At 38.9% G+C, this 12,139-nt stretch overlaps 1 protein-coding gene across 4 annotated transcripts in view; it reads left to right on the forward strand.

Annotated features, from left to right (window-relative positions):
* TAF3 (TATA-box binding protein associated factor 3) overlaps positions 1–6,801 on the forward strand; it is a 111,019-nt gene extending 104,218 nt beyond the window's left edge. For 3 of the 4 annotated variants that reach the window (XM_075599424.1, XM_075599421.1, XM_075599423.1), the window contains exons 5-7: positions 540–792; positions 3,422–3,528; positions 5,771–6,801. In XM_075599424.1, coding sequence (XP_075455539.1) covers positions 540–792; positions 3,422–3,528; positions 5,771–5,885 — 475 coding nt within the window. In that variant the 3' untranslated portion in view covers positions 5,886–6,801. The remainder of the gene's footprint in view (positions 1–539; positions 793–3,421; positions 3,529–5,770) is intronic. The other variant, XM_075599422.1, reaches the window with a different exon arrangement.
* The last annotated feature ends 5,338 nt before the right edge of the window (positions 6,802–12,139 follow it).

A 12,139-nucleotide genomic window follows, 5' to 3' on the forward strand; every position in this document is an offset into this window, starting at 1 on the left:
TTATGTATTGAATGCACAAGATTGAGGTTCCGTAAAAATCCCACATAATTAATATTTTATTGAGTTATTGATGTAGGAGACCTGCCATTCTTTCTATCTGTCCCGCTCTGTTACTTTCTGTCTCGTAGATTATTGCCCCTCTGAGCCCTCCTTGTAAGTACTCAAGGTCCCATAGGTTGGATACGGTGATCTAGACCGTTTACTCATTAAACGTGCGGCTTGTTTTGGTGGTTGTTGGTCTTTGGTCTCTGTGCATCTTGGAATGAAATGGTGTTCCCGCTGCTTATGTGCCGATTTGGGCACACCAATGTTTTGGCTCAATGTAAAGATATTTACAGCATGATTTTATATGTTGAGCATACAAACTGTGTTCCTCGTCATTCTTCACAACATGAAGACATTAGTTTATTGCCCTTACCCTGATCTACTTGTAGAATTGAAGAGCCCAGTCTGGTGGTACTTGGGATAGCTAATGTGTTGAGAAGTCAACTGCGTGCTTACGGTTTCTTATGATTTCACCTTTTTTTATTTTTATTTAGCGTCATCAGCAAAGTTGTGTCTACACCAGAAGCCAAACCTGCTCCTCCGATTCCTCGTCCCAAATCGCCACCTCCCACACCACCTCCATCTTCGGCACCAGTTCTTGTGATTCCCCCTCCTGTGTCGGCTCCCCAAGGTCCCGCGGCTGCATCCCCATCTCCAAATCCAGCTCATCCTCCCACTGGTCCAAATGCCGGCAACTCCAAAGGACCTGTCAGAAGTGTTGTTACAGAGACGGTCAGTACCTATGTGGTGAGTAACTGCGGTGTTTTATCTTGGTTACTTATCTAACCTGATTTGAATACATTGAGTAGATTTAATTGGTTTGCTACAGCCAAGAATATCACATGTTGTTGTTCCTTGTATTGGACCAATTTTTAGACGTGTGTGTTCTCTCGTCCTCTTTTTGAGATGACACCAGCAGAGACTCCATCTCATATCAGAAACATATGGGTAATTCTCATAATTTTGTGGCCCTTTGTAAAGTGGCAGAATAGAGTATCAATGACACAGCAATAGTGGGTAGAACAGGGATTTGAACCTTGGTCAGTGGCAAAATGCCCTCGGCTTTGAATTTCACATAATTGTAGTTGACTATGAAAAGGCATAACCGTTTAGTACAAGAAACAAAATGTAAAACAAATGATATTATTTGGATGAAAAATGCCTGATTTCACTCACGATGCAGACGTTTGGAGGTTGAATATTAAGTTTATAACTTGTCACCATGAACACTAGACTAGAACTTAAAGAACACATGGTAAGTACTTACTACTGCCTATGTAGATTAGAAGGATATAGGAGATGGGTTACTGCCCAAAGTATTAACAGCAATCTTCAAGAGGAGACCCCGCAGAGAGCTGCCACTAAGATAAATGTACCCTTTTTTTTTTTTTTTGCTAACTAGCCATTACGGAAACCTAAGGGATATACAATCCAGAGAACCATTATATGCGCAAATAATACAATTAAGTTAGTGATATAAACAAATACAGGTATGGTAATTTACCAATGAACTTCCTGTTGCTGCTTTCAGTATTAGACTGTATTTATTTTGTTACATGCATTTCTTGCACACACCAAGCTTACAATAGAAAATAAATAGAAATATAGAAAGTGTCGGGACTGGGCCAGTTGACGCAGCTAGCCGTCTTATTGTAACCTTTGATTTAATTGCCCTAGCCAGATCTAAGACATATTTGGGGTTTGTTGAACCTAATAGGGTTTTACAACACGTAATATTTTAAATGTGTGTGTAATAGAGATTACAAATCGCGTTTATATCAAAACTCGTCAAGAATATTTTTTTCCCCTTGAGACTCTATTGACGGAGAATTCAGACTTCACTCTTGTGTTCTATTTTCTGCAATTTGGGATATAACTAAATGTATTTATGTCTATAATCTTATAACATTTAGGAGAATACCTTTCTTTTTACTCTGGACTCACTGGTCAATTAAGCTCAGTCACAAAAGCTACTTTTAAGTCTCTTAGAAGTTTTTTTTGACAACTACAGCAGTGGTTCATGAACTTTTTGCGATTGAATGCTTTTGCTGGTCTGAAAATGACTGCCTTTCCAGTTTAGTTTCACTTGTCCTTTAATGCAATGTGACAGAAATGACATAAAGTAAATGGAAAGTTACTCAGTAACAACTTTTTATACCCTTGATCTTATCAGCAAGTTGAATAAAACTGTTTGGCTAATAAGTAAAAATGCAAAGTAAGGAACAGTTTCCCATATTGCAAAATACATTGCACGGTTCTGTGATGTGCCCATTCGGATATATACAGTATATAGCAGTCAAACTGCAGAAATATATATATATATATATATATATATATATATATATATATATATATATATAATCAAAAAATAAATAGATGATACCGTTCTGTGGCTAACGAAATGCTTTTATTTGTGCGAGCTTTCGAGATACACTGATCTCTTCTTCCGGCGATGTTACAATGAATGAAGCAAGTAACATCGCCGGAAGAAGAGATCAGTGTATCTCGAAAGCTCGCACAAATAAAAGCATTTCGTTAGCCACAGAACGGTATCATCTATTTATTTTTTGATTATTGAAGCTTGGCTAACACGGTACTGATACCTCTACATGTATATGTATATATATATATATATATATATATATATATATATATATATATATATATATATATATTTCTGCAGTTTGACGGCAGCACACAGTCTCCTCTTGTACAGTACAAACTTATTTCCAGAATACCACCATTTTCTATAGCCATCTTTGTTCTGTAGAGATCTGCAGTGCGTTGCTTGCAGATCTAGTGCTATGAAATTATTTCAATTCTACATTTTACATAAATTAGGGGGAGGAAGGGGCAACTACTTGGGCTCTTATACCCACTGCCCCAACCTCCCAAAATACTTGACTGCTTAGCACATTTACCAAGATTATTTGCCATGTGAGAATCATAAACGTTAAGTTTTGAAAGTAGACCAACAGCATTCCTCGGAGAAGCTGTGACGTACATGATGTCTGTTAAAAAATGTAATCTAAGTAAAAAGCAGCCATTTCAGAAATGTTACCCCCCCCCCCCCCCTAAATGGTTTGCCTTGTATACAAAAGAAGAAAATCCTCATGGATGGAGTTCAGGTTCATGAAACGTGTCACCGGTGATCTCATCAGTGATGTCATTGAGGCATACCATTCCCTCCGTCTAAGTCAGTCTGCAAGTTCTACAGCAGAGCTCAATGGGTACCTTTTAAAATGTAGATTTTAAATGATTTTTTTATTTAGTTAAATGAATCTGGGCTTAAGTCTTCAAAAGCATTACTTTGTAAAAATACGAGCCTTTTTGTTTAAACAGAGCTATTTAACTGCACTCTTCCCATGGTTTACAGATCCGCGATGAGTGGGGCAACCAGATCTGGATCTGTCCGGGATGTAACAAGGCTGACGATGGCAGCCCAATGATTGGCTGTGATGTATGCGACGACTGGTACCACTGGTAAGATATTCTCCTCTTTCAGATATTGCACTTTAAGGTAACAACGTCGGTCTCCATTTCTTTCTATGCCTTTGTGCCGAGCTACTGAAGAATCAATTTGATGATTAAATCATCATGCAGTAAGGATGTTAAAGTAGGATTGTTTTTCTGATAACCAACATTAAAAACAATATATATGGGTTGTGATAAAGAACCAACCATCGCTTTATTACTGGATGCGCTGCCCTGTATAACAATGCAAAAGCACAAAGCAGCCTCTCCACAGAACAAGTGTAGCCTATAGAACAAATACTGTATAAAGATAGCTTCTTCCCATGAGCAGTGATTTATTTATTCATTTCTGAAGTGGTTAGAGGTTTCTGGGTCACGCTCACCGTACATAGATGCATCACAAAGTTGGGCAGTGCCTGTTAATGTTGTAATAACGGAAGAAAGCCTAAGCGGCTTTGTTTATCTGCACTGTGCATAAACTAAGTAATACTGACTGACAGGGAGCCCATGTTTGTGTAGACATTGACCTGCGATCAAAATGTGTTCCCAGTAGCACCCTGTCTATAAAAGAGCATTAATATTGGGGGGTAAAGCATCGAAAAAGAACCAGTAAAGAGTAAGACAAAAGGCATTTAATAGTTCTAATCATGATGATAATGACAATCTTTCTAGAACTCGCCTTGAATGTTCTTTTCCTATTATATTATTCAGTTATTAAAGAAGGCTATAAAATAGCCCTTAACATATATTGCTCCCTGTATATCAGCGTGTTTTAAGTATAGCACCAACGTTTCCGTCCCGAGCCTGGGACACACAGTATATTACACTACAAAAAGTACATTACAGTACAATACGACATACGCAACAAAACATCTTAGAATATACTTATCACACACTGACACTTTAAATGATAAATACAAACCATCATGAAACAAAAAAATTGTATTAAAATAAAATCTAAAAACAAGTCAATCCCATGTCTAATAATCCCAATTATCCCTATTAAGCTCTATGTACATTAATGGCACTATATAAATAAAGACATACAATACAATTATTCCCATTTTGGCAGGTGATTCCTCTCTCGAATCTTTTCATAAAATTCTATTACCAGTGAACTCTGACCATGGCCGCCACAGAAGCTCAAATTTTAACCTTGTATCAGTGGTTATATATGAGAGTTATAACCTCCCATATTCTCGACGCCCATTGTCCCATGGTGGATGCGTCCAGCTTTTTCCAGTTGGCAGCGATAGTACATTTTACTGCAGTCAGCATATATATTAATGGAGATTTCCTAATGCTGTGCCCCTTGACCCCTTCCCTGTTTAGCAATAAAATACTCGGATCTTTTAGGATTCTAATCTTGGTAATGTTGAAAATCTGCTCCACTATCACATCCCAAAAACACTCTATTTTTTTACACTTCCACCAGACATGAAGTATTGTTCCCACCTCCCCACACCCTCTCAGCACTTATTTGACGTTCCTGGATAGCATTCGTTCCGTTTTTGTGGTGTATAATACCACCTATACATTATCTTATATGCGTTTTCTAAGATATTCGTTGACATCGAGGACATTCGTTGACATTACTCCACATTTGTGTCCAATAGAGTGCAGAATATTCCTTACCCAACTCCTTTTCCCAAGCTAATACAAATCCTGACTTAGATTCAGCTTTGATTTCCAATATTCTGTAGATACAATAAATTGTGCCCCCCTGCACCCAACGATACCAGCACGTTTCAAAAGAATTCAACCTCAACGTGTTTTTTTTAAATTTATTTTTATGTTCATGTCGTGAAAGATTTGCATATATTGCCATCTTTCCCCTTTAAAATCAAACTGGTCCTAAAAATATTTAAAACATCTAATTTCTCCCATTTCCATCAGATCTTCTAGTCTAATTAGACCTACCCTTTGCTCTTTAATGTCACTAGTGCTCAAAAGTCTATCCATGCAAGGACCAGAAGTGACCAAGCCAGGAAATCTGTGTGATGTGCCATTGTACATAGTGGTGGTGAAATAGTGACCATATAATGTGTTAATGGAAAGACCATATTGCAAACCATGTGTCCTATTCAGAGCCCTGAAGAATATTGTTATACCGAACTCGACACATTTACACATTTTATTTGAATCCTGAAGTCTTTATACGTAGGGAGAATTGTATTTTTCTCTCTCTAATATTGATAATAAAATAGCACATTTAAAAAAAATAACTTGCGTATTGTGTTAAATTTTGCAGGCCCTGCGTCGGGTTAACTGCTGCCCCGCCAGATGAAGAGCAGTGGTTTTGTACCAAGTGCGAGAGCAAGAAGAAAGATAAAAAGCACAAGAAACGAAAGCACAGAGCTCATTGAGACCTTCGGTAACAAGATAACCTGCCTTCAATCCTGCCGGCGTCTACTGGAAGTACACGTAGTCTGGTAGTGCACTTGTGCTGCTCATTGGCTGCAGACTTGGTGCCAGTGATGAGGAATCCTAGGTCTCGGACTGAGGTCTTTCTGGCCGTTTGGGCACCAAAGTGTCTCCGAGGAAAGTTCAGCCGTGGGATATTGGTGTAAAGACGTATAGCTTGTTGCTGCTTTCTTGCTGTATCGAAAAACAGCACTTGTATAATAGATGTCTCTTCGTCTTCACGAGTTGGACTTGAAAGATATTTGATAAATCAACAAGAACTGTAAATTGTAGTGAATGATTTTAAAGAGATTTTGGAAGGACTATACCCACTTTGCATTCGCTGTCTTTGCTGTACTAGATGATAATTATAAAAAGCAGTTATAAACCTATACCAATATATGTGTCAAGTGCATATTTTTGTTAGAGAATATAAATCGTTTTCTTTTTGTGCTAACCCGAAATAAAACTTCTTCTGGCTTTGTGAAATATATATATATTTTTTTTTTAAAAAGTTTCTATTGCATCCATTTATTTCCTAGTGGTTTTCATTGCTACCTGTAATATATTTTAGATTTTGGTTTGGTCATATACATATATTATTTTTAACCTTCGGTCCAAATGTGTTTCCATTTCGTTTATTTACAGCTGAAATTACTTCAAATCACTTCACATTAACCCCTTAATTGTTGCACTGAATTGGGTTGCAGACTCCCAACAGTAAAAGGGTAGATAACTGTACTTCTGTATAAACCAGATATTTAAATGCTGTGTGCTTTGCTTGTTTTACATTGAAGCTTAAAGCAGCATTGCATATTTGTCACCTTTTGAACTGAAAGTATGTTTTTTGTATATATTAAAAACGTGTCTGAATTAAAAGACCTGTCTAGATTTCTTCTACATTTCCATGTGAATTGTAACACTCGCTAGAAAGCCTTTCCCGGGCACTATTTGAATTGAAGAAGAAAATACGTTTTTTCAAACTTCCCAGTATGTACCTTAATTGTGTTCTGTTAAATTTGTTCCCAAACGGAAAATTTATTTTACGTATCTGATTTTTTTTTTTTTAATGTTCAATGTGTTTGGCTCCAAACCATTTGTCATTACAACAATGTGAGAAATGTAGAAACTTATTTTTGCGCCCGTGCCGTGTTTTGTGTTTATAATGCGATTTCCAGTGATGCATGCAACACTTGAGTTGTAGAAGTATGTCTGGTACAGAACGCCCTAATTCTGCCCATGGTGAGAGTTTGGATTTCTGTAATGCAGCCGTCATATTTACACATGTCCAGATGTTTCATGCTAAACGTGAGGGAAACCTGTACTTGCAGTCAGCCCGAACAATTTCCGGAAGAAAAACTCAACGTCCAAAGGGAGACATTTAAAGAGCTTGGTATAAAGCAAATCAAGTATTGAAATTTGTTTTTTTGTCAACTTTTTATTACACCCCACACGCACCCAACACACACCCAACACATACTGTATACGCACACACGCACGCACACACATACACACATACACACATACACACACACCTACTTTTGTAATATGTTTTGTTGGCGTCCATAGAAGTGCAGTGTCATCAAGGACCAAATTGGACTGACAGTAATATGTTTAATAAGTTAAATGTAGGTGATTTGAGGTCTATAAAGAAAAAAACTGGTATGAGTATTTTAAACTCATCTGTTGACGTTTACCCTGGGAATCTCTAAACATTGTAACCTGAAGTGTAGGGGGGTTTTACTGCCCTTATCTCCATTTTTTCCTTATCCGTTTCTCTTTACTAATTGGCATTTTAGCAAGGAGAGATTGTTATCGTATGTATAGACGAAGCAAACAAGATTGTCAATCACCCCCCTTACCAGTTGCATAAAATGGCATTTAAAACACATGGCCGGTTGGGTATCTGTAGAGAAATGTCTAGCCTCAGTAACTTGGCCAGAAGACCTATTGCTCAACAAATCTTCATTCTAATCTAGACTATGGCGATCTTGTTTATGGTACAGCGTCATCTCTGTAAACTGGACACTGCACCACTTTATATGCAGTCTGTATTTCTTTAAAGAAGCAGATAATATCCTATGTGGTTTTTTTTTTTTTTTTAATAAGTTCTCCAGAATTAGATAATACTTTCTACATTATTTTAGTAATATTTTTTTTTTTAATTGAACTCAATACTATTTCAATTAGTTTTAATATACTGAGCACCCTTTGATTTCTATAGCAAGTTTTAGCCCACTTCCCCAGCGGTACAAGATCTTTGTTACACTTTCCTGTTTGTGACAATTTGTTACTAATGTTCCCAGCAGTTTGAGCTGCAAACTGCAACAATAGATAATGTTACCTAAGTAATATAAGAATGCATTGTAGCTGCTGAGTTACACTGACTGAAGGATTGGTTGAAACCGCAAGGCAGCCTTTTAGTGAACCCTGAGAAGCAGAATCTTTGCTGATCGATCACAGGAGAACGAATCGATCGGCAGCTTAGGTAATTCATTTTCAATAAAGGTAATCAAAGGCTGCAAATATTAAAACACAAAAATATATGTTAAGGGCTGCTTGGAATACCCCTTTAATACAGCCAGCATGTAGCTGGTTAGTTACAGTGGCTAGTCCTTAAGTCCATACATTTATGTTATTCCTTTATCTTCAGGAATTACCTGGATAAATTACCCAAGTATTTTACGAATTCCCATAAAACTAAAATTCCTACCGCTTATGACCATCCACTTGATCTCTGTGCAATGCCCCTAGGTTCAATGAAGAAGCTGTGTGTTTTTCAATGTCTTTGATTTTTAAGTGAAGAAACAGATTGTTTAAAACCACTTGTAATTGGCCTCCTAAAATTCAATCAACCTTAAAATGAATTTTACTTGCTCGCTTCCTGTTTTAAACTGGATATGTTTCTGTTTTCTTCTCGGTAATTGTAACCCTATCTGTTAATTTGTGTTCTCCCACTTTCTCTTTTCGGTAATTATGGCAGCATAATTAAGTTAAAAGCACAAAATAAAGAGTGGAAGCACAAAATAAAGGGTGGGTCAACCATTTGCTTCCATATACAACCATGCTAAGAAAAGATGCACTTTTCTTTTTTTTTTTAATCTTTAGTGGGTCCGTCCCCTATAATTAACAGGTTAAAAAACATATTATTGCCAGTAGTTCTTTAGTCCTACCAGGCCTCCTTATCCGTTCAGTCGAGTACGACTCTCGGCCACTCTCTGGATCAGTGTTCTCCATTTCTTCCGATCTCTCACGGCTTCTTTCAGTTCTGCTATGTTCAGTCCAGTATCTTTCTTGATGTTATCTAGCCAGCGAGTTCTTGGGTGGCCTCTTCCTCTTTTGCCACAGAACATGCTTCGCATGATGTGACCAAAGTAGGAGTGCTTTTGCCTTGTTATCTTGGCCTCCAGTGAGATTTTCGGTTTGATCCGATCCAGAACTGCTTCATTCATTATTCTGGCTGTCCACGGAATGCGTAGCAGACGTCTCCAGCACCACAGTTCAAATGCACCGATCTTTCGCCTGTCTGCCTTTCTCAGAATCCAGGTTTCGCATACATATGTTGCTATTGGGAAACCAATCGCACTGACCAAGCTGCATTTGGTTGCCAGGCTGATGTCTTTACTGTTCCAGATGTTGTTCATATTGACCATCGCATTTCTTCCAAGTGTCAGCCGTCTCTTGATCTCGGGTGCAGTCACCATCGCAATCAATTTTGGAGCCAAGAAAGATGAAATCTTTAATCACTTCAATTTCTTCATTGTTGTTCTTGATATTAACGTTCGCAATTTTTGCTGTTTTCATGAACTTTGTCTTAATGTCCAGGCGCAGTCCAACCTTCTCACTTTCTTCTTTGACTTTCATGATCAGATGTTCGAGATCCTTCCTGTTTTCAGCCAGCAGGGTGGTATCGGAGGTTGTTGATGTTTCTGCCGCCTTTTTTCACGCCAATCTTGGACTCATCCAGGCCGCATGACAGCTTCTGCATACATGTTGAAAGCCGCTGGTGGTGGGATGCATCCATGGCGTGTGCCCTTTCCAAGCTTGAACCAATCTGTGTCTCAGTATGGCGTTCAGACTGTAGCTGTAGCTTCTTGATAGTGATCTTATGAGTTCATTCAGGTGTGGTGGTGTGCCCATTTCCATCAGGCATTTCCTTCAGGCCTAAGAGACACTTCTCCCTTTAAAATGCATAAGACTCAAACAATGTATGATGTTTCTGCAGTAACATTTTTTTTATTACATGCTACGATTCAGCCCATGCGCGCTTCACTGGCAAACTCCACCCTCCGCAAAATTACAGGCTTGATGTTTTTTTTTTCCCCTTTTCGCGCCTCACTTTCTCTCCCCACCCTTATCTCCATCTGTTATCTCTCCACTCTTTCATTTAGTACCATATGATGTCATCAATTCTTTCTCCTCCAGCATTCTTGCTTTCTCTTCACATGTCAACTGACTTCCTCTTACTTTCGTCATCTGCTTTCTGTCTAAATTTCATAACTACCCGACTCTCCCCATCTGTAATTAAGGCTGTGCTAATGGATTAAGTATGTGATCATTGGAGAAACCTGAAAACCTTGTCTGCTGATAGTGCTCATGGACTTGGCTTGCGGATTCCAATTTGAAATGATGAAACCTGTCCTTGGCAGGTCAGGTTAAGGATAGCTGTGCTTGAGCAGAGGTGGCTGTAATTTTGATTGAGCCACCTGAGCTAAAGCAGAAATATCCTGAAAACCGGACCTTTTTATCGTTCTCTTGGACTGGAGACTGCAAACCACTGCTTTAGACCAATGGCTCCCAATTCCAGTCCTCAAGAACCCCCAACAGGTCAGATTTACGGCTATACCTGCTTGAACACAGGCGGCTCGATCATTTTGACTGCAGCAGGGATGTCCTGAAATCCTGACCTGTTGGTTGTTCTTGATGACTGGTGTTGGGAATGGCTGCTTTAGGCCTATGATGTGGAACTGCACCTTTAGAAGTTCCTCTTGCCATTGTTCATGACACTTCTCTCATTAGTACATCTTAGGTGTGTAATATAGTTCTCGCGCATGCACTACTGTGCGCGCGTTAATTATAATTGCAGGGTATGAGCCTTCAGTTGCTATACTTCAGACGCGCATGGTCGTGAGTGGTGGCGCGGTAGACCAGGGACGCCGTGAACCAATCACATCGTGGCCTAACGCTGTGACGTCAGTCATGCCCCCTAACCGCGTGCGTCACAGCTTGCACCCTAGCAACTAAACGCCCACGTGAAACGCCGGGCGCACGCATAGCAGCGAGGACTATATTACACGCCTTGGAAATCGCTGCAGTTATGCTTGTTCTGACAATCAAAGCAGAATAGCTTGCAAATTCCCTCATTGAATCAACTAGAGAGGTGACTCAACGCTCAACCTAATACCATTTAAATTGTAGACAGGTGCAAAGGGTTAAGGACATATATAGCAGAACACGTTAACTCTATGATAACGAAAGAACCCAGTTGGCTGCACTCAAAGTAATTGTATTGGCTAAAATAGCCTGGGATACCAATTGTCCCACTAAGTGGAGTGAAGTCACTCCTACCCAGCGACACACTAAAGTGAGTCGGAGCTCACAAAACCAATATATAAAAAAATATTTATTATTACAACATTTATTATTTCAACCACGACGACTTAAAATATACAAAACAAACAAATTACTAAAATCCCCTATGGGGTGTTTAGTAGTGAGACCTGACAAGTGTACAGTCAATTGTTGAGATAAAGCTCAAATAGTAAACATAGTATCACGGTATTCCTAAATGGATACCAGTTGTAATTAAACAAACACTTGTAATCTAGATGCAGTGAGTGGTACGTAGTAAGGGATATCCAATATTGGTATAATTACCTAATTGGCACACAGTGTATGTGGCATCAAGCAACATTCAAAGCTCAATGTAAAATGAATCCAGCAATGGTGCTAAGTATATTCAAGTTCAAATGTATACATATATAACCATCTGGGTATGTGCAGTATGACCACACAAATTACACTATCACACTTGGTAGCTGTACCGGAAGAGTCCTAGTAACCAACGCTGTTGGTAAATTACCCTCCTGGGCATGAAGACGCTAGGTCTGTAACCGAGTAGGACAGATCTTGCAACCAAGTGCGTCCCAATATGTGATACTACGTTACCAGACACGAGTATGCACTGCATATGTCTCACGATCCAACACCCTCAGAG

This window comes from Ascaphus truei, chromosome 5 (assembly GCF_040206685.1).
Source record: "Ascaphus truei isolate aAscTru1 chromosome 5, aAscTru1.hap1, whole genome shotgun sequence".
Classification (NCBI taxonomy): Eukaryota; Metazoa; Chordata; class Amphibia; order Anura; family Ascaphidae; genus Ascaphus; species Ascaphus truei.